Source organism: Martes martes, assembly GCF_963455335.1.
Source record: "Martes martes genome assembly, chromosome: 8".
In the NCBI taxonomy this organism is placed as follows: Eukaryota; Metazoa; Chordata; class Mammalia; order Carnivora; family Mustelidae; genus Martes; species Martes martes.
The window spans coordinates 81,782,869-81,810,511 of record NC_137895.1 but is presented as its reverse complement, the minus strand read 5'-3'; the positions used below and the strand labels follow the sequence as shown (position 1 = coordinate 81,810,511).

Here is a 27,643-nt window from a genome sequence, read left to right as displayed (position 1 = left end):
TGCTTGAGATTCCCCCTTCCTCTCGCTCCCTCTCTGCTCCTCCCCCTGCTTGCTCGAATGCACACACTCTAAATAAATAAATAAATAAAGTCTTAAAAAAAAAAAAAAAGGCGGATCACCCAGTTGGAAGTCATCTGTAGTGCTTGTCTTCCCCCAGGTAGTGAAAAACTCGTCAGCTCCATACCATTACTAGGGTCTTGGAACTGATCTGTAACACTGCCTTAGAATTTGATGGAATTGTGAGGTTGTGCCTGTTGCTTTTAATCTCTGTTTCTCCACAGCCTATAAAATACATGACCTTTGACAGAAATACAGGAAGCAGAAATAGAAAATTTAGATACCTCCTCTCAAGCTCATCAGTGACAATGTAAGATGGGTGACCTCTATGTGTTAGCGATAGTATAGAGCCACTGGAAAGACTGAGACCATGAAATTGTCAGTGAAAAAGTACCTTTGTTGAAAACATTAACAATTTATGTTCTAGCCCCAAATTACTTTCACATGATAGTCTTTACTTATAAAACATTTTCAATTTTACTAATATATAGTAAAATTTACCTTTTTTGGTTTTTTTGTTCTTTGAATTTTAATACACATGTAGGTTTTTATTACCATCACAAGTCAGGATTCAGAGTGGTTTATTACCTCCTAAAAGCTCCTTCACACTATCTTTGTAGTTAAACCCTACTCCAACCCAAGTGACAACTAATTAAAGAATTCTTTGTCATAACAGTTTTGACCTTTTGAGAATGTCATATAAATGCAGTCGTGTAGTATGTAACCTTTTGACAGGGCTTCTTTGATTATATTGCCTTTAAGATTCATTCAAGTTGGTGAGTGAAGTGCTAGTCCCTTCCTTTTTTTTTTTTTTTTTTTTGGACTGAGTGGTATTTCATTGCATGGCTGAGCGTACCATAGTTTATTTTTTGTTAAATCTAGTATGTCAGTTCTTTTTTTTACCATCTTTGTCTGGTTTTACTATCAGGATAATGATGGACTCATAAAATGAATTGGGAAGTACTTATCTTCCGTTTTCTGGAAGAGATTGTGTTGAACTGTTGTTATTTCTTAAAATTCACCAGGGAAATTATCTGGGCCTGGAGATTTCTTTTTTTTTGGAAGACTGCAGATTTAATTTCTTTAAACAGTACTAGGTCTGTTTAGTGCTGTTTGCTAGAGGATTTTTATTGATATTTCCTTTCAGAGAATAGGCTTTTGTCTTCATTGATTTTTCTGTTTTTCTGTTTTCGATTTCATTGATTTCTGCTCTCTAATTCTTTTCTTCTGCCTGCTTTGTATATCTCTTTCTTTTTTTAGTTTTTTAACATAGAAGTTTATTTGAGACCTTTTCTGATTAAATACTTTGCAGTAATGCTTACCCTGCATCTCACATTTATAACTATGGATATATTTGGATTTAGTTCTACTATTTTATTTTTTAGAGAGAGAGAGAGCACATGCATGTACAAGGGGGTAGGGAGCAGAGGGAGAAGGAGAGAATCTTAAGCAGGCTCCATGCCCTTGATAAGGGGCTTGATCTCACCACCCTGAGATCATGACGTGCGCTGAAGTCAAGAGTCAGATGCCCAACTGACTGAGCCACCCAGGCGCCCCCATTTTATTTTTTTGGTTCCCTCTTTGTTCTTATGTAATCTCTTTCTTTGGGATATATGAATGTTTTTTAGTATTCCATTTTAGTTTATTGTGTTTTTGCCTATATATCATTTTTTTAGTGATTGCTCTAAGGATTATAATACATACATTTATATTTTCACAGTTTCCTTAGAATCAATATTTTATCACTTCAAGTGAAATATAGAAACCTTATCATCATGTTGGTCCCTTTCCCCTTAATGTTGCAATTGTCTTGTGTACCACTACATCTTCAGGAAATCTTATTAGAAAGTGTAGTAAAAAAAAAAATTAAGAAAAAAGAAAGTGTTGTAATATTTGCTTTTCATTGTCAGATATGTTTTAAAGAATTCAAGAGGAGGGTAGTTAATTATATTTATCCAGGTATTTGTTATTTCTGTTGCTCTTCCATCTTCACAAACCCAACTCTGGTGTGTCTAGGCATGGATTCCATTATCCTGTTTGGGATTTGTGAGCCTCTTGAATTTGGAGGTTTATATCTTCCATCAAATTTGGGAGTTTCTGGCCATTCTCTTCATCTTCCTTTTTTTCTGCACTGAACTCATTTTTTTCTCCTTGGGCTCTTGACATGAATATTAGGGTTTTGGTGTTGTTCCAGGTCCCTGAGGCACTAATAATTTTTTCAATATTTTTTCCGTTGCTCAGATTGGGTAATTTCTGTTGATCTGTCTTTAAGTTCACTGGCTTTCCATTCTGCTGTTAAGTCTGTCCTGTGTATTTTTCTATTTCATTTATAGCATTTTTCAGTTCTAAAATTTCCGTTTGATGGTTCTTTATATTTTGTGGGTTTTTTGTTTGTTTTTGCTGTGACTTTCTAGTTTTCCATTTGTTTCAAGAGTATTTGCTCTTGTGGAGCATTTTTTTTAACCTGCTTTAAAGTCTTTGTCAGATAATTAACCCAGTGCTCTAAGATCTGTGTTATCTCAGTGTTGTTTTCTGTTGGTTCTCTTTTTCCCACAGGTGTTTTGAGATTTTTTTTGTTCTCTCTGCCAAGTAATTTTAGGTTGTGTTTTGGAGATTTTGAACATTATGCTATGAATCTTAGTGTCTTGCTTAAATGCTGTAGAGACTTGATGTTTTTGTTTGGGTAGGCAATTGATTCAGTTAGGTTTTAGGCCACCATTCTAACCAGCTTTCTTCAGGTTGTAGTTTTATTTTTTATTTTTATTTTTTTTAAGAGTTTATTTATTTATTTGTCAGAGAGAGAGAGAGAGCGCGCGCGCGCAAAAGCAGGCAGAGTGGCAGGCAGAGGCAGAGAGAGAAGCAGGCTCCCTACCGAGCAAGGAGCCTGATGCAGGACTTGATCCCAGGACCCCGGGATCATACCTAAGCCAAAGGCAGCGGCTTAACCGACTGAGCCACCCAGGCGTCCCCAGATTGTAGTTTTAATCTTAGTTCTGTTTTCAGAACCTTTGTAGTACGTTTGGATTTTTCCCATAATGTGTATTACCTAGTAGCCAATCTGTGATTTGCAAGGGCGTTTATCCTATATTTTATTTTAATCTTCAGAGTCTATGGTATGCTGCTTAAGGTTTAACCTGTAGATGAACAGCTCAGGGGTAAGCTAGGAGTTCACAAACAACTTATAAGTTACTTAAACTCTTTCCCCTCTTTTATGCTCATGGTGTTTTCTAGATCCCTTGGACACCCCCACCCCTCCTATCCTCTGGCTGGAAATCCTAGTCTCATTTCATTAATTACACTGTAGTATGTATTTTCTACAGTTGCGTCTGGAGTCAAGTGACAGGAAGACAGGAGGAAAATTGAGATTAGTCCAGTTTCTTCAGTCAGTGAGGATGGTACCTTTCCCTCAGAGTTTTCTGCTGGCCCCACTGCCTGCCACTGTTGCAGCTGTCACCACAGGATTGCTTGGGAATTGGGTCATGGGGAATGAGAAACAGAAAAAAAGAGATTTCCCTTACTCTTTCTAAGCAGTTAGGAGACCCTTTTCCACTCTTTAACAGAGACAGAGGGCCTTCCCTAGAGCTTTCTCTTTCGCTGCTCTTTCTCTCTCTTTCCTGTTCACAACAGCTTTTTGGGTTTTAGGTTCCATTAAGCCCAGGCTGGGGGCAAAACTAGATGGAAAAGTCATGAGCTTACTACCAGCCTGAAAATATATCAGATTCTGGCCTCTTTCTCAATCCACCTGCTGTTATTTACTTTCAAAATTTCAATTAGCTGCTCCATTTGTTCTGTCTGGATTTTATAGTTTCAGTCAGTGAGATTAATAAGGTGGAATGTGCTTACGCCATTTTACCCAAAACCTGAAGTCCCCAGTTTACTTACTGCCACTTTCAGAATGTAACGGCAACTTTGAATCTCCTTATTTCATTTATATATGGTTTATCAGTAACTTTTTAAACATGTAACAGTGCAAGCCCTATTGAGGAGGTGATACTACATTAAATGTAAAAGGAAATAGGAAAATTAATTTCTCTTTTAGAGCATAGTCTTCATGAAATCTAATCTTCCATAATTATATTACATTTGAAAAAAACTGTTTTCCTATTTTCAGTTTAGTCTGTGTTTTCTGCCTGAGGATTTGCAGTTCCCTTCACTTTGGAAATTTTTTTCTTTAGTCATTCTAACCTTTTAAAAATGATTTGCTTAGGGGTGCCTGGGTGCTCAGTTGGTTAAGTGTCTGCCTTTGGCTCAAATCATGATCTTAGGGTCCTGGGATTGAGCCCTGCGTTGGGCTCCCTACTCAGTGGGGAGTCTGCTTCTCTCTCTTCCTCTTCCCCTCCCCCTCTCATGTTTGCATGCACTCTCTTTCTCAAGTAAATGGAATTAAAACAATTTTCTTCTAAATAATTAGGTTATTGGTCATTGTATAGAGCTTAGTATGAGGTGATATGCTTCATATTAGTGGATTCTTGGCTCTCACATGAGGTTGCAGACACTCCACAGGAATTTTAGAGACATTCTGAAGCATATCTTCACTTCCTGGATTGTTATGGGAAGCTGATTTTATTATAAGACTGATAAGTGTAGATGACTTCATCTTTTCTATTTGCAGTTTCTTTGGTAAACAAGATATAAGATTATTTGGTCATCAGTGAATGGTGCTTGTAAAACAAGCTTTTTTTCTGGGTATAGGCCCAGAATGAAGGGCCTGATTCAATGAATTGAATATTAAAGATTTCCAGAAATTCCTGTTGTTGATCAGCTGCTGACAAGCAACCAAATCACTGAAAATCTTAACAAAAACTAAATTAGAAAGTAGTTCCAGGGACTGATTGTGCAGTAGTAACTGAAAGAAGAGCATGTGTCTTATCTGTTCAGGCTGCTATAACAAAACATCACAAACCACGTGGCTTATAAGCAGTGAAATTTATTTCTCAGAGTTCTGGTGGCAGAATGGTTGGGTGAGGGCCCTTTTCCAGGTCACAGACTTTCCCTTGCATCCTCATGTGGTAGAAGGGGCTTGGGATCTCTCTGTAGCCTCCTTTATAAGGTACTAATCCCATTCATAAGGGTTCCACTTCTATGATTTAAGCACTTCCCAAAGGCCCCACTTACACCATCACATATTCAGCATTTTAACATGTGAATTTTGGGGGGTGCAAACATTCAGACCATAACAGCATGTAAATGAGTACACTAAAACTAAAGTTGGTTGAAAGTCTCAGGTTTCATATCCATTTCAGTTTTACTCTTGGTAGTTATAAAGGTGGGGTGAAATTGAAACTATTGGTAGAAATGAAAATTTTTTGCTGTTTTTGTAAATGTATCATAATTTGCTCATTCTTCATTGTACTTTTTTTTTTAAGATTTTATTTATGTATTTGATAGAGCACAGGTGGGCAAGGTGGCAGACAGAGGGTCAGGCGGGGAGGGTCAGGTGAAGGAAGAAGAGAAGCAGGCTCCCCACTGAGCAGAGAGCCTGATGTGGGGCTCAATCCCAGGACCCTGGGATCATGACTTGAGCTGAAGGCAGACACGCTTAACCAACTGAGGCACCCAGGTGCCGTGCCCCGATTATTATTTTAAATGTATGGTGTTCAGTTAGACAATTAATATATTCAGATAATTGTGTGAAATGTACTATTTTATAAAATTTGTAGAAAGAGAAAAGATCCTTCTCTTTTACAAGTGTGTATGTGTAGCCATTGTCTGAAAACCTTTTTTGGAGGTTAAGCCTTTATGGTGTGGGGTTGGACACAGTGTTATCTTTTATGTTTGCCCAATGGTCATTTCCATATAGGAAGTCTAACATAGCAAGCACATCAGTTTACCTATGTGCTCTGATTCATATGTATCCTCTGTTTGAAAATTAAAATTCTTGGGGCACCTGGGTGGCTCAGATGGTTAAGTGTCTGTCTTTGGCTCAGGTTGTGATCGTTGGGGTCCTGGAATCAAGCTCCCAGCTCAGTTGGGGGTCTGCTTCTCTCTCTCCTGCCCCTCTCCTTATTCTCTATCTCACTCTCTCTGTCTCAAATGAATTTAAAAAAAAATTAAAATTCTCACTATCATGTTTAAATTGGCAATTCTAGTTCCAAGTCCTAAAGGATGGAAATGCTCCAGTGGTACAGAATGGTCAGGGGGTTAGAAAAATATATTTTTAATCTATTTGCTCTCAATTGGGAAGCCTTTTTTACAAATGTAGATATGTTACAAGGATTTGGTGGTTATTATGTGCTCCTGTTATATCTTGCACTTCCCCAATTACAGCACCTGCTTACTGTACTGTATTATAATTGTGGATTTTTGGTTTTGTTTTTGTTAGGTGTGTCAGTGTGTAAGGTCTAATGGTACCTAGAAAATAGGGGCACTGGCCAAGTATTTATTGAGTGAATAAATACAGACTGTAGCAAGGTGGGGAGTCTGGTATAGGGCCTAAATGAAAGAAAGAGAGGGGGAACAAAAGAGAAAAGTGACTATTGGTTAAGCATACTTAAGGTCTGGAGTTCAGGAAGTAATTTAAATTCTAGTAGTTGTTGAATTTCTATATCTTTTCCTAAATTGTCTTTTTAGGTGATGTGGCCAGTCTATTTGTTGGGGTAGATCTTTTCTAATTCTCCGTTACTTTGTTTTCAATTGTTTTTTCCTATATGCTGAAATGTGACTTGTGCTTCTCTCACTAAGCAAAATGTTTTCATTGTTGCCTCCATTACCTGTGAGTATCTTCATATTTGAAGGCATATACTTAACTGTGTCAGAATGTCTTCCATTCTAAATAAAATGTATTCACTAATCAAGGCCTTCTGGAATAAATCATTCTTTATATTTAACTGTTCTCTTTTATTCTGAACCCGAGATGAATAGGGTCGCAGCTGGGTGAAAGGGAAGTAAAATAGGACTAATTTTCATAATTCCCTCCCCAGAATAGTTTGTTGGGGAACTGATTACGTGACTATTCCACCTGAAGAATCTTAAAGGTAAGAGGGCTTGTGAATATTTCCATACTTACGAAAAACTTAAAATGGCACTCGTAGTTACTACCTTGGGAATTGTGGTTATAGCTTTACTTAAGTATGTATGACTTCTTTTTTGCTGGAGTTGCCATGTTAAAACATAATGTTTTATCTCCTATACACATATAAAGTAGGAAATAGGATGTTATAATAATCCTAGAACTGTTTTCTTTTGAGTCCTAGATTTTGTCTTGCTGTGACATTTTTGTTTCCAGATAAATAGAATAAAGAACATATTTATCTATATATAAGAGCTGTTCAAAAAGCTTTGTGAATTAAAATTGCTTTTAAATTTGACAATTTAAATTTTGTGAACTCGTTCCTTCTCACATTCTTTCTGTATGTGGATATTCTTTGAAATACAGAAGTTTTTAAAATAATGAAAATCTCATCCTAGTGGGAGTCATACAGATTAACTATCTTATAACCTCTGATACATCTAAGATCCTTTTGAGGTGGGGCGGTGTTTGTGCCTGTGTGTTAGTTGTTGAGTACTTCTTTTGTCCTAGTCTTGGTGCTAAGCACTTTAAAAGGATTATGTGATTATGTAATTTAGTCTTCATAATGACTGAAGTGGTTACTACATTTATCTCTATTTAATAGATGGGGAAACTGGCTTAAAGACGTTAAGTAAGTGGCAGACTAGTTGTGGTTTGAACCTAGACAGTTTTTTCCTAAAACCTGTGCTTAAAGGGACAGTCTGTCTCTATATAGATGCATAATGGTATTAAAGCTCCAGCAACAAACATGTAGGGGAGGGATATTTTAAACAAAAACATATTAGAATAGCCCACTTGAAGCAAAGAAGTCTACTTACAAACTCAAATAAAATTGCGGTACAAGTAGAAAAAAAATTGGGGGAGCATTTTGTAAGGGATTTAAAAATCAAAAATTGTAGAGCAGGACTAAGTTGATTAGCAAAGAGGCTATAAAGGAAATAATTATTAAGCTGAAGGAGTTAATTGCTTTAACCTTACTCTGAAGTGAATTAATTGAAGGCGCTAGAGCAAATATCTGTGATAGTTTAAGCCACACTGAGAAAATAAATGTAGATAAATCAACAAAATCACATAGCCTTCAGGGGTGTTTTAAAAGGAACTCAAGGACAACACTGTAGAACCATTGACTCAAATGTGTAATAAGTAACTGATGTGCCAGAGTACAGGTTGAATATAGATGTGGAGATGCCTATACTTCAGAAAGCTTGAAGAGCCCTCTGCAATGAGAGACTGAGCTACATCTATAAACTTTTTCTGGAAAGGGCCAGGTCGTAGGTACTTTAGGCTTTGCAGAGTGTATAGTTTCTGTCACAGTTATTTATATTTACCATTGTAGTGCAAAAGTCATAGGCAATATCTAAAGGGATAAGCATGGCTATTCTTCAACAAAACTTTATTTACAGAAAAACTCAGCCAGTTTTTTGAACATTGGCCTATAATAATGGATACTATCCCTCCCTGGACATCACTAAAAAATAGCCTTGGAAGATCAAATTTTTAATAGCATTGGGAGGCAGTTAATGGCTTTATTTAAGACTGGGATTGAGATGAAAGATCCTGCACTGAATAGTAATGTAGCTTTTGCGTGTTTATTACTGCTAGACAATGTCATGAGCACAGGTTGGCCTGACACCAGTGCCCAAGTCATTAATCACGGAAGTATACCACTCAGAGTACCTCATTGAATGCCCCCTCATTTTTAACTGAATTTTTGGGACAGGGGATTGAATTTGGGGACCAGTTTATCTTGGATAGGGGATTGGAAATAAAGGAGGAAGAAGAATATATTATCTTAGAGTGGTTCTGGGAGTCACTGGATTCTCTGAAGACCTTAGCCGTGTGAATCAGTATAGTATTTAGCGTCTTCATGAAATATGCTTGTCCTTGGCATAAGTATGCCCAGCACAGGGACAGCTCTTACTTTTTCCCAAAATCCCTTTCATTCCCATAAATTCCCATAAATTCCCATTTATCATATCTGTGCCCTTTATAATAGAGTCTATAATGGCAGAATTGGGTGTGAGAGTGGGGTGGGAAATAGAGTTAAACTTCTCATGGCTTTTCATATGTCTTCTTTTTTTGTACCCAATGGATCTGACTACTCTTGACAGAATGTTAGTAGATTTTATCAATTTAGTTGTTACTCAGAAGTATTGATTTGTATTTTTTCAGTCCTCTGTTTGCCTTTGTCTTTCACTTCTGTCTAGGGAAAACACAGAAATTGGGCAGTTAACACTTTTATTACTCTTCCCTATTTTTCTGTTCTTACTAGTTCCAATAATAAAAATAGGGGCGCCTTGTTGACTCAGTTGTTTGAGCTGCTAGCCCCTAATTTCGGCTCAGGTCATGATCTCAGGGTTCTGGGATCAAGCCCCATGTCAGGTTTTGTGCTCAGCAGGGAGTCTGCTTGAGGATTCTCTCTCCCTCTCCTGCTGTACAACCCCCCCCCTCCCGACCCCACCCCATGCATGCTTAGACATTAGCTCTCTCTAAAAATAAATCTTTAGAAAAAAATAGTAATGATAATAACAGCCACTTACTGCATGGCAGTGGAGCTGTGATTTGAGTGTACGTCCAAGTCTTAACTAGGATGTTTGTGTATTTAGATACCGTGGACTTGCTTGAAGGACAGTAGGAGGAAGCAAGGAGGGGGAGGTTTGAAGTGAACTGGACGTAGATGGAAGGAAACAGACTTTGAAAGAGAAAAGGATGGGGAGAAGGGAAGGGTAGAAATTTTAAATGGAGCTGGCCAAGGCTAAAATGTTTAGTTTCTGTTAGAGGGAATCCCTTGTCCCTTCTCTGATTCCTTGAAGCTTTTTGTGCTTCAGCAACTACTATAGAAAATACATTGCTAGCATCTTAGGTATAACTTGAAATAATTTCCTTTTATAGAGAATGGTAGTTATATTCTAGAACTGTGCTGTCTAGCATGGTAACCAGTACCACATTGGATTACTTAAATTTAAATTAATTAAAACCTAAATAATATGAAAAAATTTATTCCTTGGTTATAGTAGCCACATTTCAGGTGCTTGATAGAACAGTTCTTGTTGGGCAGTCCTGTTCTAGAAAACTAAACTCTCCTGTTCTAGAGAACTGAACTATCTTCTACACTACTGTAACTTGAATGCACTATAATGGCTGGCCTGGGATTCTTGCTTCCATGTATTCCAGGGTATGTGTGGGAAAATGAGTTCTGAATTCTGAAAACTGATTGGTAATAGTGCTCCTTTTTTAAAATTGCACATCTAAAAGTTGATGCTTTTATGATAAATAAAATTTTTAAATTAGGTCATTCTTCCCAAACTGATTTTATGAACATATTTGGAGTAGGATTTCTAATACATAACAGAAGCAATATATACTGAAATAAAAAGGACAACTTGTAAGATATAAGTGCTTTAAGATCATTATGTTAGAGATAAAAGACTTAAAAGATACTTTAGCTTGGAAAGGTGGAGCCTGAGAAGAGATATTAAAGACTGAAATTTGTAAATTAAAGTCATCTGAAAAATAAACAGAATTAAAATCAAGAATGAACAACCATTCTTTGAGATTCATTTGTGGTAAACCAAATATAAAAGAAAATTCTGTTTGATTCATAGATAATTTACAGAACTCGGTCAAACTATTAAGGAGTCTAGGTAGAATATGATATGATTAAGAGTCATTAATAGGGGGCGCCTGGGTGGCTCAGTGGGTTAATCCTCTGCATTCGGCTCACGTCATGATCTCAGGGTCCTGGGATTGAGCCCCACATCGGGCTCTCTGCTCAGCAGGGAGCCTGCTTCCTCCCCCCACCCCCCGCCTGCCTCTCTGCCTACTTGTGATCTCTGTCAAATAAATAAGTAAAGTCTTTAAAAAAAAAAAAGTCATTAATAGTTAATATCATGAAATCAAGTTATATCTAACTTTTTGGGTAACCACAAGGAAGGATAGTTCTGCCCACCCATAGCTTATCTCTTAAGTTTTTTTAATTGACCACAAATTATTGGCTTAGGACCATGGTGTCTGTATTGAATTCCTGTGCTCCTGTTACTGGAAATTTAAAGCAAAACTGGTATTAAAAACCATGAATCCTTAGATTAAAAATGAATCTAGGCAGATAGAACAAATAAGCATGAATAAGTTATAACTTTATAAGCTATTGAACTAAAAGTTGTGACTTTTATCTAGTGAAATGCTAAAACTCTTACCATTTTGAATGAATAAACTAGTAGTGTAGCATAATTGGTGTTAGATACGGCTGCAGTTAATACATGATGTATTCAAGAAGAAGCACACAACTTCTAAGAATTTGGAGCACTTGGTGTTTTAAGCAGATTTCTAACAAGGAAGGGCAGTCTGTAACTTGATTGAGGGTTTCTCAGTGATAAACTATTGCTTATGTACTTCATTGCATGTGTTAAAACAGAGAAAGGAGTATTTGCTGTAAAATGTTAATTATAGATTACAATTTATATGTTAATACAAGAATATAAGTTTAATATTCTTAAGGAAGGAAATATGAAAACAGCATAGACTATCCAATAGGGCATAAATTATTTAGCTAGGTAAAGGAATAGTATATTGCATGTTTTGAGAACTTCCTAGATTTTTAAAATATTAATTTTAAAATTGACATTTTATCACATTTAATTAACTCTCAAATATTTTTTATTCTTAGGATACCGGGGGAGTTGGTATGGTATGAATTTCCCCACATAAAGATTACAGTCAATTATCAATCATACCAGGAGCACAGTATGCCTTCAAAATCAAGTTGGGAAGTACCTAGAGCAGTGTTTCTCAGGCTTTTACATAATCATGTCCAGATCTTGATAAAATGCAGGTTCTAGGTCTAGAGTGGTACCTGAGGTATCCTGCATTTTAACAAGTTCCCAAGTGATACTGTAATCTTTGACTGTCTGAGTATTTTTAAAGTAATCTTCTGTCTCTGTAATTCCATTATTGTAGTTGCTCAAATCAGAATACTTTGAAATTATCCTGGAGTCTTGCTCTTTAACACATACCTCACATTCAGTCTTTTTGCAAATCCTGATGATACATTTTGAAAATAGCTGGAATTTGATCCCTTCTCATCACCATTGCTGCTACTCTGGTACAAGCCGCTGTCATCTCCTTCCCTAGATGATCAGTCGACTTGCTTTTTCCTTTGCCCCCTCTTCTGCTTAAAATCTTCCACTGGCCCATGTCACTCAGAAAAGTAGCCAGTGTGTCTGTTTACCTTAGCCCTTAAGGTGTTGCATGGTCTTACTACCTGTCTGTCCTCTTACTGCTTTTCCTGTCTTTCATTCTGTTCTAACCACACTTGCCTCCTTGTGTTTCCTTGGACATATCAGAGGTACTACTTTTCACTGCCTTTGGACTTTATATTTACCGTTTTTTCTGCCTAGAATGCAGGTCCTTTAGGTAATCCATAATTCTCTCCCTTGATTGTTTGAGATTGCCATTTCAAATTTCACTTTATCAGAAAGGCTTTCCGTAAATACTTGTATGAAATAACGGCTTTCCCTAAATACTTGTATGAAATAAAACAGCTTCTCCATAATTGTATGTTTATTTTATAATTGTATTTTACTTTTCTCAACATCTCAATGTACTAGATATTTTAGTGTGTTTATTGTATCTTCCCTGCTAGAATGTAAAGTCAGGAATTTTTGTCTGTCTTGTTCAATGCTATACTTAGATCATTGTGTAATAGTATACTTATGGCACTCAATAAATCTTTGAATTAAAAAAAAAATAGCCCATGAGGAAGTCACTGGGCCTCTGATTAAATGCCTTCATTGATAGTTATTCTACCTCCCTTCAGAACAGCCATTCCCTTTGAAAGTAACTGCTAAACTTCTCCTTAAGCTTTCTGTTCTTCCAGGCTAAACATTCTTGCTACTTTTCCTTTTTGCATGTGATATGGTTGCCAAGGCTGTCACCAGTAGTCATCTTCCATGGACATTAATCATTTTCTTGTTTGTCCCTAAATAAAATAGCACCAGAACTAAAACAGATGTTGCAAATACAGGCTGAGGGGGAAGTTTTCCTCTTGTTTTTGACAATCTGCTTTTATTAAGATAGACTGATTAAATTAACTTTTCAAGATTTTATTTATTTATTTGACAGAGAGAGAACACAAGTAGGCAGAACAGCAGGCAGAGAGAAAGGGGGGGGAAGCAGGCTCCCTGCTGAGCAGAGAGCCTGATGCAGGGCTCAATCCCAGGACCCTGAGATCATGACTTGAGCCGGAGGCAGAGGCCTGACCTACTGAGCCACCCAGGCGTCCCTAAATTAACTTTTTAAAGTAACTCTAATTCTTACTGATTTTGCCTTTTTAATCTACTAAAACCTTTAAATCATTTTTCCATGTGCTACTAAGTTTCTTATCTTCTGCTTTACAGTTGGTTTTTTGAACCAAAGTATGGGTCTTTGCATTTCTCCTTATTTAGCCTAAAAGAATTTTCCTGGGCAATACATACCTTTAATGTAGAAACTAGTATGTTTAAATTATTGAAGAAACTAATGGAAAAATTACTTCGTATCAATACGGGAGAATTATAATTGATGAAATTGGGGGTTTCTTGTGCTGAGATATTCCAAAATGTTTTTGAACAGATCATTACAATCATGTATCCTGCATCAGTTCAAGAAAGAATTCAGAGTAAACTTAAAAAATAATTTTACCTCATACACTTATTCTCCTTGACTAACAAATTCATTTCCTTTCCCACATTTCTCATTTTGCCTCTCATAATCATTTTCTTAGTCCTCAAGGCCAGAGTAATCTTTGACTCCTTCTCTGTATTTATTTAGTCACCATATCTCAGAAATTCTTGTTTGTTAATTCCTTCTTTTTTATTCACTTCATAGCCAGTTACCCTTGCTATGCGGATCTCTCTGCTTCTGATCTCTGCCTGCTATAATCCATTTCTCTGCTTTATTGGCAGATCGTTTTTTTTAAAAGAGTCCTAATACTTTTATCATTTCAGTCTTCAGAGGAATCTGTAAGATTGGATCTAAACTTCTCAATCTGTTGGAGATCCGTTTGTAATCTCTCCCTACTTGATTTGCATTGTTTTGCTTATTGCTTTCCTTATTCATTACCGTAGTCTTTTAGATGAACTTCTTGGCATATATCCCTCCTCAGTACACACAGACACACACACACAGGCTCTCTTTCTCTCTCTCTCTCCTCCCACTTCTCTCCCTTTCTCTCTTTCTCTTATACTTTTCTTGTTATCAGATTGGCCTTGTTAAATGCTATTTTACTACTTTATACTGTCGCCTCTTAAATGCAGTAAGCTCAACACATATAACCTATCACATTCAGTGAAAACTCAGTTCAAATTGATATCTTTTCCCTAAGCTCTAATTATATTTATGCCTGTACCACAAAATCTATCATTTAATCTTTGTTGCTTAATACTTATAGCAGGCTTTTCCTTTCAGTAAGACTGCTTGATGGCAAGGAGTATAAAAGAGTACTGGATTATCCATAAAATATACTGGCTTGGCTTGTACTATGTTCTTTTGTGTGTAAAATAATTTCTTACAGTTCTGGGTTTTTCATTGTTTTTCATTGATACTGGAAGAATGCAAACATAAAAACTCTCTGTTATAATTCATCCTATAGGAAGCCCATTTTTAAGGAGAAATGAAGAGGAAAATTATATATACCCTAAATGTGGGCGATCAAGAGTATGAAGATAAGGAAGGTAAATATTTATCTTTTATAAAGCTTGTGTGTTGAAGCAAAAAACTTAGTTGTTTCTAAACTGTTCATTTGTATACATTTCAAAATTTACAAAGAGTTTTTTTGTTTTCATTTATTTTCATTGGTCTTAAATTCTGAAATAAGCTTCCTGAATAAGAAGTGTATACATTTTTTTCCCTCCTCCCATGTCTTATTTTTGATTGATCAAGGTTTTTTGTTTGTTTGAACTCTTTCTTCTTAAATTTTTTTCCCTACTGGTTTATGAATATACTAATCTGTGTTTGTTGTTATAATCGTCTGCTTTGGGTTTTTTAAATAGTTGGCATTGATCTTTTCCTCTACTTCTAAATTTAATAATTTAATATTCACTGTTAACAGTAAAATAACCTTAGAACACTTTAACTCTGATCATCCTACTCTTATAGGTTATAGTCATCCTTTTTTTTTTTAAGATTTTATTTATTTGACAGAAAGAGACACAGCGAGAGCGGGGAACACAAGCAGGGGGAGTAGGAGAGGGAGAAAGAAGCAGGCTTCCTGCTGAGCAGGGAGCCTGATGCGGGGCTCAATCCCAGGATCCTGGGACCATGTCCTGAACTGAAGGCAGACGCTTAACGACTGAGCCACCCAGGCGCCCCATCATCCTTTTTTTTTTAAACACCACAAATTAGTTGATATTTTAAAATGGATAGTATTTGGGGGGATTTCTTCTCCATTTCTTTCTTTCTTTTTTTTTTTTTTTAAGATTTTATTTATTTATTTGAGAGAGAGAATGAGCATGGAGGTAGGGGTCAGAGGGAGAAGCAGACTCCCTGCTGAGCGAGGAGCCTAGGATGCGGGACTGGATCCTGGGACTCTGGGATCATGACCTGAGCTGAAGGCGGTCATTTTAACCAACTGAGTCACCCAGGCATCCTCCATTTCTTTCATTCTTCTTGAAAAAACTTCAAGTTCTTTTAGTGAAAGTCTATTAGTGGGGGTGCCTGGGTGGCTCAGTGGGTTAAGCCTCTGCCTTCGGCTCAGGTCATGATCCCAGGGTCCTGGGGTTGAGCCCCGCATCGTGCTCTCTGCTCAGCGGGGAGCCTGCTTCCCCTCCTCTCTCTGCCTGCCTCTCTGCCTACTTGTAATCTCTCTCCCTCTGTCAAATAAATAAATAATATCTTAAAAAAATAGTCTATTGGTAAATTCTTAAGTTTTTGTATTTATTTTAACCTCTTCAGAACTATTCTAAGAGCTACAATTCTGTATTGATAGTTTTTGTTGTTGTTTTCCTCTTAGCACTTTGGGGACATTATTTAACCATTTTATGGTTTTGTTTTTACTGTCAGGAAATCTCTTTTCAGCGTAATTGTCAATCCCTTAGAGATGATCTGTCTTTTCCTTCATTTTTCTTTTTAGATCTTATTTTTATCTTTGATGTCTTTGATGTTGTACAGATCTGCTGCATTGTTTCTGGCATGGATTATTTTCATTTCTCTTAGTTACCATACTTTCTATGTCCTTTATCTTTTGGATCTTTTTTGTTTGTTTTCTCATTTCTCAGCCGTTGCTGCTTTAACTGTTGGATATTCTTTATTCTCTTCTTCTGGGCTTCAATTAGTATGTTAGACTTTGTTTTGACCTCATTTCCCACTCTCCCAGGTTACATCTCCTTGTTTGTCTCTTAACAGTCTAGGTAGTTTTCTCAGATCTCTCTTACAGTTCACAAATATTCTTTTCTTCTGGGTCTAATATACTGTTTAATCACTCTATGTTGTATTTGCAAATTCTGATACTTGAAGCCAGTGGACATCTAAATAAATTTATCATTAGTGAGTATAATGTGTAAAATATAAATTGTTTCTGCTGATTCTTACTCAGAGTAACTTATTTTCGTAGGTTTGGTAATGTTTGGTTTTGAACTCATATTTGATAAATTTAATCTGTAGAATTCTGAAGGCCTACCTAAGGGATGTTTTCCTTCAGAGGATTTGTATTTTCTTTTTCCTAAACCCATGCTCTACTTTAGCCCCTTTGGGGTCTCGACTTGATATGGAAGTCTCTTAGGATCAGTTCCCCTGCCTGGGTTGGTTGTAAGTCTTTAGATGTGAACCCCAAAAAGAACATTTGCTCTCAGGACAATCTCCACTTTTCCACTTGCTTGGTATATATTGTTCGCATTTCAGCTGACAATTTCTTTATTTTTGTTTCATTTTATATTGAATTTTCGAGTTTCTTTTATTTTTGAGCCAATAGTACATATTCTTTTATGTTGGTTTTATTGCTGGTGGGCATTTAAATTAGTACAAACCGTAAGGGATAAAATTTCATAGTATCCAAACTACAACTGTAGTCCATCAGTAAGTTAAAACAAAAAAAAAAATGCAGACTGGTGTATATAGTGTTTTAGTATTTGTGTGAAGAAGGAGCTTTAAAAGGATATGTTTTAAGAGTTGCTTGCTTCTGCATTAAAAAAAAAACTTTGGAAGAACACAGAAGAAATGTAATAGTTGTTACTTATTGCATTTGGTGGGGCTGGATGGATGGCAGTAGATTTGAGTGGGAGATTTGTCAGTATAACCTTTTTTTTACTTTAAAATATTCGAACTATCTGATTTTTACTTATTTTAAAAATTCATAAAAAAATTCTTTTTACTTCCCCATTAAAAAATATAAATTAGTAAATGTTGGGGGTATTGTGCTCAAGGAGATGTTTATTACACTGTAAGATTTAATTACTTTGTCTTTGGTGGCTCCTCTAGAATATCTAGTTCTTGATACTGCCTTGAACATGTCATTTGGTCTGGAAAACTTGAAAGCGTATATGGCTGCTTTACTTTATAGGGGAAGAAAACAAAGATAATACTGCTACCACTGGTCTGTTGTACAGTGAAGCTGACAGATGTCCGATATGTCTTAATTGCCTGTTAGAGAAAGAAGTTGGTTTTCCAGAAAGCTGTAATCATGTCTTCTGCATGACCTGTATTCTTAAATGGGCAGAGGTGAGTCTGAGAATAAACTAATATTATTGTATTTTAATTTCCTAGCATGGTATCATGCCACCTAAAGAGCTGATAATGCCTTTTATAAGTGACATGTTTTCCCCTTACTGTGGACAAATTTCCCTGTATTATTCCAATTCTGTCAGTATATTTTCTTCTAGTTTTTTTTTACACATCTTTTTTGTTATTTTATAATTAAAAAATTTTAAGGGCACATGTTTTTAAAAAAAAAAAACAACCTTATAGGAATAACAGATTTTTTTTTTTTTCTGGCAAGGGGCTAGAAATGCAGTAATTCATCATCAGTGTACTTAATCCTCTTGAGATAATATCTGCTTACTACTAATAACACGTTCTGTCCGTTTTGTGTTTTATATTTTTCAGAGAATTTTTATGTAGATTATTTGATTTCTTGTGTCAGCTTTGTGGAATAACGAGCAGATATACTAGTGTTCTTCAGTTTTATGATTTCATAGCTTAGAGAGGTAGGAGTGAATTTAGAACTGCCATTCTCTAATTCCAGTCTTTAATGTAGTGTAAAATAATTTCAGAGTCCAAGTTAATGATATTACTGAGATTCTTCTTAGGTAGTAAGTGATTAAGAAAAGGATATTTTGGACTTTCAATGTATTATGTTGACTTAGTTCAGGCCAAGTAGATCATGGTACTAGTACATTGAATCACTGAATGTGCATTATAAGCCCTGTTGTTATGAATTGTGAAATAAAAATTCATTGTCATATGAATCATGCTGTATTTTTCTGAGTTAGTTGTCCTTCAGGGTGTAAAAATGAGTAAAAAAGAGAAATCACAAAAATATTTTTTCAACAGTAGTTGCATTCAAGTTGATGTCCTTAAGCACATTGGATAATTGCTTCTTACATAATTGGGGCTTTCAAAGTTCTGTGTTTCACTTATATTTTCATTAATAGTGTAGAAAGGAGAATATAACTGTATACTGATGCTGTGGCCGAGTTCTGGAAGGAGGAAAAAAGATTTGTTATACCAATTGAATTCATAGCAGTATACCCAGAAACAGTTCTAATTAGATTAAAGCCTCAACTGGTCTTGGCAAGAAGGGTCTAAGGAGAGGTAAAAATGTATTTTGGGAAAAAATATGTTGAGTTTAATTATTTAATATAATTATAAATCTCCATGTGTTTACAGGAGCATTGACTAATGAATGCATATTTTTCTCTGCCACCCAATTAAAGATTTCATCTGTGTTGAATTTAATACACCTTGATTTGCTTTGTGATTAAATATTTTAAAAGTAGAGATTTTACTTTCAGTAGAGAAGTAACATTATTAGATGGGTAGAAGGTTTCAATTCAGTGCTTTTATAAGATTTTATTTGGTGATCATATAATTATAAGATTCAGCAACATAGTTTGAGTATGTGCTTTTCTCTGTGAAATCAGAATGTATAAAATAGACATGATTCTCCATCATTATGCTATTCATGCATCTTCAGCATAATCATACACTTTATCATGGTATGTATGTTCCAGGTTTCTCTAGGGTATATATCTAGAAGTGGAACTTGTGGACTATGCACATTTTCAACTCAGTTCTAAACTTATCTATGTTTTTAACTTTTGTTGAATTTTTTTTTTTAAGATTTTATTTATTTGAGAGAGAGAGCACGGGAGTGTTGGGGGAAAGGGCGGAGGGAGAAGGAGATAGAGAATCCCAAGCAGACTCCCCACTGAGTACAGAACCTGACGTGGGACTCGGTTGATCTCAGGAGCCTGAGATCATGACCTGAGCCAAAATCAAGAATCAGATACTTTATTGATGGAGCCACCGAGGTGCCCCTGAAAAAAATTGTTTTTAAGTTGAAAATACTTGATAACATATATAGTGTTGCCGTTGACACATTTCTTGAATGTAATATTTTCTCTTTTGTGTTACTCCTTTGGATATAAACATTTATTAAAGCCAAACTGCTTTTAAAAGGAAGTAGAGGGAGTTTAAATTGTGATATGGTTTAAACAAAGTGATTAACCCTGAAAGCAGAGAATATTCTGAATTATTTCATTGTCCCTAATCAGGATAGCGTCCATCATTGAATTGATGAGTAACAAGAACACAATCCGATAAATTATTCATTGTAAATAATAAATGAATATTTTGACTTTGGATATACATATTTGTATTTAGACATGTCTGTATTTAGAGGCTCCTAAGGAGCCAGTCCCCATACTAAGGCTTTTTAAATATTCTTTCATTTAAATCACTGTGTCAACATTTATTTAATATTCAAGGCAAGGATTCTGAACTCCAGTTTGTTGCTAAATACTTAAAAGGATAGCCTGAAATTAAAATAATTTTAAAAAATTGATCCATAGTTTAAAATTTTACCAATATTCAGGTTTTTTTAGTAGGAAGGTAGAAATCAAAGTGAAATTTATAGTTGTTAGAAGTCTACATAATAAGAAAACAGTACAAAATGTTTTGAGAATCATCTTCCTAGCTTATGTGTCTTTCAGAAATTCAGCTGAGCTATCTGAGGTTTGTACTCCAGGTTCATTGAAATAGGATTCAGAATGGATATCAAGAACCAAAAAGAAGTACTTATTTACTTTTACCTTAATATTTTAGGCATTGAAGAAATTCTCCTCTGTAAGAAACAAGTAAACGTAGTGTATGGTAGTGTAGTGTATTTCAGACACCCTCCTGAAATTTGTCATGCTCCTAAAGTATCTATATCCAAAGACAAAGTTAGTTTTTAATCTTTTCAAGCTCTAAATTTTCGTTCTGTCGTTATTTAAAACAAAAGCCATGTAAGGCCTTTCAAGTGATCAAATAACTAAGCTTTAGTCTGTAGGTATTTTATACAGTGTGCCTTCCCCAGGGCGGAAGGATTCAGGGTAATAGAACCTATAGTGGCCTTCATGGCCGGTAACCTAATTTCCTGCGTTTTGGGACACTAGAACAAATTAAGCATGTCCACTATGACTGTGTTTAATTTTAAGAAACTCTTGCATGGTAGGCCTGTTGGTTTGTGAAATAATGGTGATGATGATGATACAGAAATAGAATATTAAACAGTAATTAGCACTAAGGAAAGTTGAAATTTTTATTTAAAGCTTTAATGTTAGAGCTGAGAATCTATAAACAAAGTAGACCTTTGAATTGATGAATTACACACAGAGCAATACACTAAAGTTTATTAGCCACTTAAAAAGTTATTTTACGAAATTTACCTACCTAAATTTTACCTACATTACCTATATATTTTACCTTATTATACCTATATGGTCTAAACATATTGACAGTTTTTGCTTTGTCTGTAAGTTTAACCTTGATCCCCTCTGAGTTTGTACTTTTTAGTTTATTTTATTCATTTATTTGAGACAGAGAGAGATCATGAGCAGGGAGGAGGGGCAGAGGGAGAGGGAGAAGCAGGCTCCATACCAAGCAGGGAGTCTGATGACTTGGGGCCGGATCCCAGGACCCTGAGATCATGACCTGAGCTGAAGGCAGATGCTTAGCCACCCAGGCATGCCCTAAGTTCGTATATTTTATATATATATATTTTTAAAGATTTTATTTATTTGAGAGAGAGACAGTGAGAGAGAGCATGAAAGGCGAGAAGGTCAGAGGGAGAAGCAGACTCCCCATGGAGCTGGGAGCCCGATGCGGGACTCGATCCCGGGACTCCGGGACTGTGACCTGAGCCGAAGGCAGTTGCTTAACCAACTGAGCCACCCAGGCGCCCAAGTTCGTATATTTTAAAGTAGATAATTAGAAAGGTGAAGGCCAGAGAAGTCTGACACATAGCTGTAGTAGTGATAGCTGATTGTAATCATGATTCCTATAGACAATACGATATCACTTCCACACATACACACACAGGTTGAGAAAATAGGATTTATGATTTGGCAGATTGCCAAGAAGTGGTTAAAATTTTGGCCCTAAAAAGGTTAAAGTTTAAAGCCTTAGAAGCATTTTATGTTTGAAGTATTTAAGAGATTATGTGAAGGGACACACATAGGCGATGAGGAGGTTTTGATATCCACTAGGGTTTTCTATCTTTAATATAAAATATTTCCCTATCTTTTGAGTAGTTTTTTAAATGTGATTATTTTTCCTTCTGTAAGCAAATTATCCTCCAACTTATTTATCTCAGTCCTCCATTTCATACCAAATGCTGATAGCTTCAGTTTGAGAAAGTAAGGTTAAGGAAATCAAATTTGGACAGCTGGCAAAGGTATGTTTTCTCTTCTGAGAGTAGAAATGAAGAGGGTCTTACTATGATGAGTACAGTTCTTGAAGAAGTTAAACGGCAGTGTTCAATGCAGCCAGGTGAGGAATTTATTTTTCAATTAATAATACATACCAAAAAATCAGAACCTGACGAGTTGACTTATATCTTGATTACTGATGTGTTTTATATATAGATATTCTTTATGCAGTGAGTAGAAATTTACACACTCTAGTGATTAGAATACTTTTCAAAGCTATCTTGCCTGGATTTCTTCAATTTTTTCCTGGAATTTTAGTTTTTATTTTTTCCTGAACGAAACTAAACCTCTCTGTTGTGTAGTTCTCTGTGAACAAAAATGTAAACATCTGTGGAGCAATACTGTTAGTCCTTATCTTTAAAACTTTGTAAAGCATTGTCAAATACATTATTTCATTTAATTATTACAACTTGTGTAGAGGTGATTCAGGACTGTCTATCATCATCCTAAAAGTAAGAGAGGTTGCTCGTTCTGGGTCCTACAGGGCTTGAATTTGTGACTAATTATTCCAGATTCCCTGTTGTTTCTCCTCATAGATGAATCCTTTGGTAAAGCAAAGAATATTTTTACATTGTGAAACCACTCATTATCTAAAGTGAACACTCATAATGTAAAGCATAAATGTAATAGATTTTTATTTAATACTGTTTTTACCAGTTAGGTAAATTAAGGTGTATTTCTGTGTAGCCTACTTTTAAATGTCAAAATTTTAAAATTATTTGTGCAGGTAGTTTATGGAATTTAGTGTTTTTATTTTTCCAGAGAAAGAAAGTATTAACTATTAAATGTAAAAAGAATTTAGAATTAAAAGTAATTCTTACCCAACTGTTGAGTTTTCAAGAACAAGAAAGGGTTCCCTTTGAGTAGTTAGATAAAATGCTTTCTTGGTGTTAATTTTGTCACTGACAGTCATTTGTCCTTTAGGAATACATTCCTGAAAGCTGTTACAAAGAACCACAGTTTTACTAACGTGGACTGACAAGGACTGTCTTGAAAGAACTGGTTAAGTGTGATAGGGATCATGTAGTCTCTCTGACTACAGGTGAGCACTTTCTTTGGAGGTGTTCAGGCTAGGTATCTTAGAACCATTAACAAAAAAAATAGGTTCTTGTGAATAGGTTTTCAAAATAAGCCTCTAATGGTGTGCATTCCTAAATCCTTTTTATTTGCTTTTGAACTGTAGTTTTATGTACTGTGCTCTATTTGTTAGTAGGAAGAATAGATGTTCTAGAGATTCCCATGAACAGACAAACCTACTTATAAGCATAGGTACTGAGATTTAGTCTTAAGCGCTTACCTTTAACACTTGCTTCTCTCTCTCTAGGAGGGGCTATCTGTAGGCAGCCTTTGTGATTGAGGATAGAGCAGCAACAGGAAGCAAGAAATATTAGGAATCAAGAATCCTGAATTCCAAATAAGGAAGGTTTCCTGTTCTTACATTTAAATATGGGTTTGTCTGAGCTGGGAATTTACAACGCTTCAGAATACTAGGGTATGTTTTACTAAAACCATTAGGAAGATTTTTTTTTTTTTCTATCAAAATTGCCTCCACTGATAAAACCTTAGTACAGAGCTTCCACAATAAAATTATGCTCTGTTTTTCAGTACACATTACATTGTAAAGCCGTGATCAAATTCTATTAATTTTGTAGCTCTATTAAGTTGAATGGTGATATTGAACTATGTTGATTATGAAACAAAGTAAGATACTTTATAAATTATTGAAATGAAAGTCATATTGGCTTAAATAGGTGATTGAGTATTTTTGATGTATATAAGAAATCAAAATGGTGAATAATCAAGGGGTATTTATTTTGTTGTATATAAGGAAAACAAAATTTGGGATAATTTTCTTCAAAACTAAAGTCACATTTTTAAGCACAATAAGCATATTAGTTCAGAATTTTCTACGTTAGTTTTACTTGTGCATTTTTTAAAACCATACAACTTAAAAACTAAATCATCTATATTAGTAACAAACTATGAAGACTAAGATTAAAATATCTGACATTTTCTAAATGGTTGTCTGTTGGATATAAGGGTGAAGTACCCTTGGGAATGCCTTAAAATTAGGCCAGTGCAAACCATTTTTAAAACCCTATTTGCAAAACTTTCCTAGTAAAGGTATTTGATCATCATGTTATCTGTAATTTTATGCATTAGTATTTGCTAATGATGGTGTCTTTGAACTTTGCCTTGTGTACTTTTCTTACAGTATACATTAACAAAAAATTAATGATCCACTTGATTTTTTAAAAATCTGTTTTGATTTCTTTTTTAATTCTTCTTTAGTCAGTTTTTTTTTTTTAAGATTTTATTTATTTTTATATATTTGACAGACAGAGATCACAAGTAAGCAGAGAGGCAGAGAGAGAGAGGAGGAAGCAGGCTTCCTGCTGAGCAGGGATCCTGATGCGGGGCTCCATCCCAAGACCCTGGGATCATGACCTGAGCTGAAGGCAGAGGCTTTAACCCACTGAGCCACCCAGGTGCCCAGGAGCCCCTTCTTTAGTCAGTAATTTATTGAAGTATGCTGTGACGAGTTAACTCAGGATAACCAAATTTCTTTTCTGTTACCCTTTGAAATGTTTTGTTAAACTGTTCTAAGGTCAGAACTGGATATCATCATTTCTAAGTATCCATGGCAAAGATACTATAGGTAGCTTGTTTTCTGACCTTTGCTTCCTTAACTGGGGAGGATAACTTGGTTTTCAGCATTTTTTCTGATGGCTGAGCCTGAGCTAAAGAAAACCTATTAACTTATTTTCTAGTACTAACTAGATTTAGAAAATGTAAGCATATACAAATTTTGATAATATATAACAGTGGTTTTCTGACTGCTATTTTCTTTTTGTTTTTGTAATAGCAGTGAAACCTTTTCTTCAAATGAAACCTTTAATCTGTGGCAGTTAAGCTTAAGGAGAACAGAACAAAACCAAAATCTTACTCAGAACCCTGTTATTTGAAACATCAAAATGGAATGTCTCAGTTAAAACTGTCAGTTTTAAAGGCAGGAGTGCCATATAGCTGGTGTCAAATGAGGAAATTTGATAAGGAAGAAAATACAGTTACATAATTTCAAAGTTTTTGAAAGATTCGATGCACCTAATTTAGAGTAAGTTTCTTGAACACAGTGGCTTGCTTTATTTGTTAGATCTTAGTGTTTTGAAATAGTTATAATAAAATGAAATATTTTAATTTCCATAAAAATAATTGAGAATGGTCTCTCACATGCATGTATAAATCATATTGTGGGTTGTCTTTTTGTTAATGAACTAAGCTTTTTTTTGTTTTTATTTGTGCAGTGAAGTTAGTTGATATTTAGAAGACTTTACACAATGCTTAGTATATGCCATACACTCTTCTAAGATTAATTCCATTAATTCCCATAAGAACCTTAGAAGTGCTATTATCCACATATTCACAAATGAGGTAACTGAGACACAGAAAGTCTGTAACTTGCTCAAGGTTACTTATCAGGGCAAGATATGAAAGTAGATAGTAAATTCAGAGCTTCCATACATCTTTGTTAATGGTTTTTTAAAGAACGTGGATGGAAATAGAGTTTTCATCTATCATTGTTTGATCTTTTTTTTTTAATGCTTATCTAAATTTACCTTTAAAATAGAAGTAAGAATATTCTGAAACTTTAGTTATTTACAAGAACTTGAAAGTTTTTATTTATTGTTAATTTTTTTTTTTAAACCAGAGAGCGAGAGAGAGGCAGAGAGAGGGAGGGGCAGAAGTGGGAGAGAGAAAATCTTAAGCAGACTCTACACCCAGTGTGGAGCCTGACATGGGGCTTGACCCTACAACCATGAGATCATGACCTGATTTGGGCACTTAACTGAGCCATCCAGGCACCTTGAAAATTTTTACTTTTAAATATTATTTTGAGTTATAAATATATTAATACAACCTTAGTTGTATTAAATTAAATTGTTTTAAATTTAGTTGTATTAAATTAATCTCCTTAAATTCTAGTTCAAGAAATTTCATATAGTAAATGTTAATATGGTAAGCAATAATCACATAGTTGAGTTCTTTGAACTCAACTAGAATTGATATTTGCAGTGCATTATTAAAAAAGATATGGGCAGCTTTGTCACTACTTGTTGCAAAGCTTCTTAAGGGGTCAAGTTTTCTGTAAGGAAAGTAATAGCATCCTAAATCCCTACTACTTGGAAGTAAGCTGAACTGGCTTCTACCAGTCTGAACTGATTTAATGCAGTAAGGTCAGATTTCCTAATTCAGATGTGGTAAAGCATTTTATCAAGGCCTACTTAAGAGGAAGAGAAAAACTACTTTTTAGAGTAAGTAGAAAGTAACTCAATTTGTATTTTGGCTGCTCTCAAAGTGATTCACAGGCTTTGTGAAAATGTATTCTATGATCAAAGGCTACAGATAGTCTATCGACCTTGCTTGTATAAGTGTATCTTGGTATGTTCCATAGTCCAGAAAGGCAAAAATGACAACATTTTTTTTTAAAGATTTTATTCATTATTTATTTGACAGAGATCACAAGTAGGCAGAGAGGCAGGCAGAGAGAGAGGAAGGGAAGCAGTCTCGCTGCCGAGCAAAGAGCCCGATGTGGGGCTCGATCCTAGGACCCTGGCACCACAACCTGAGCAGAGGGCAGAGGCTTTAACCCGCTGAGCCACCCAGGCGCCCAAACATTTTTCACTAGAGAATATAAGATAATTTATCAAAATTCCACTACTATCTTGTGGTCTTTTAGGCTGTTGCTATTACATTGTTAAAATCCTGTTTTACTTTTATAACCATAAGCAATAATAATATCACCTTTTGATATTTTTATATGGTATAGAATCTTCCCTTCATCATACTACCAATGGGCAACATACTGTATCTTTAATAATTTAAATAATATAAACCTATTACTGTGCAAATATTTAAATAATGTAATCACAGAAACTCCTATAGTTGATGCACATTTATTTTGAAAGTATAGGAAATAATTTTATCAAAGTTCATTTAGAATCACGGTGATCAAAAGACAATTTTCCTTAATCTATAAGGAGTGCCTACAATTCAATTTTAGAAAGACTAGAAACTTAATAAAAAAGTTAGGCAAAGGGCAATGAATAAATAATTTAAAGAAAAGGAACTTTGTAAAGCACTTAAAAATAAGAAAATATGCCCAATCTTACTATAAAAGGAAATGTAAATTAAAGCTTTTTTTTTTTTAAAAGATTTTATTTATTTATTTGACAGACAGAGATCACAAGTAGGCAGAGAGGCAGGCGGGGGGGCCGGCGGGGAGAGAAGCAGGCTCCCCACTGAGCAGAGAGCCTGATGCGGAACTTGATCCCAGGACCCTGGGATCATGACCTGAGCCGAAGGTGGCTTAACCCACTGAGCCACCCAGGCACCCCGTAAATTAAAACTCTTAAGCATACCATGTTATTAATAGAGAATGGGACCACTCAGAAATAGTAATATAAACCAGTTTGAGATGCATAATTAAGAGAAAAAATTTAGTTCAGCATATGTTTAATTATACTATATATTAAAAACATACACCATATATACATGTATGTGTGGGATATCCCCTAAAGGATATATAGGAAACTACTTCTGGAGACATTATTGCTGGTGTAACTGTTCACTCAAAACA

The 27,643-nt window shown here is 35.4% G+C and overlaps 1 protein-coding gene across 4 annotated transcripts in view; it reads left to right on the top strand.

The window, feature by feature from the left end:
- SCAF11 (SR-related CTD associated factor 11) overlaps positions 1–27,643 on the top strand; it is a 71,942-nt gene that overhangs the window by 12,539 nt on the left and 31,760 nt on the right. For 2 of the 4 annotated variants that reach the window (XM_080810354.1, XM_080810355.1), the window contains 3 exons: positions 6,978–7,031; positions 14,694–14,775; positions 17,598–17,755. In XM_080810354.1, the coding sequence (XP_080666480.1) occupies positions 14,715–14,775; positions 17,598–17,755 (219 nt within the window). In that variant the 5' untranslated portion in view covers positions 6,978–7,031; positions 14,694–14,714. The remainder of the gene's footprint in view (positions 1–6,977; positions 7,032–14,693; positions 14,776–17,597; positions 17,756–27,643) is intronic. The other 2 variants (XM_080810352.1, XM_080810353.1) reach the window with 1 other exon arrangement.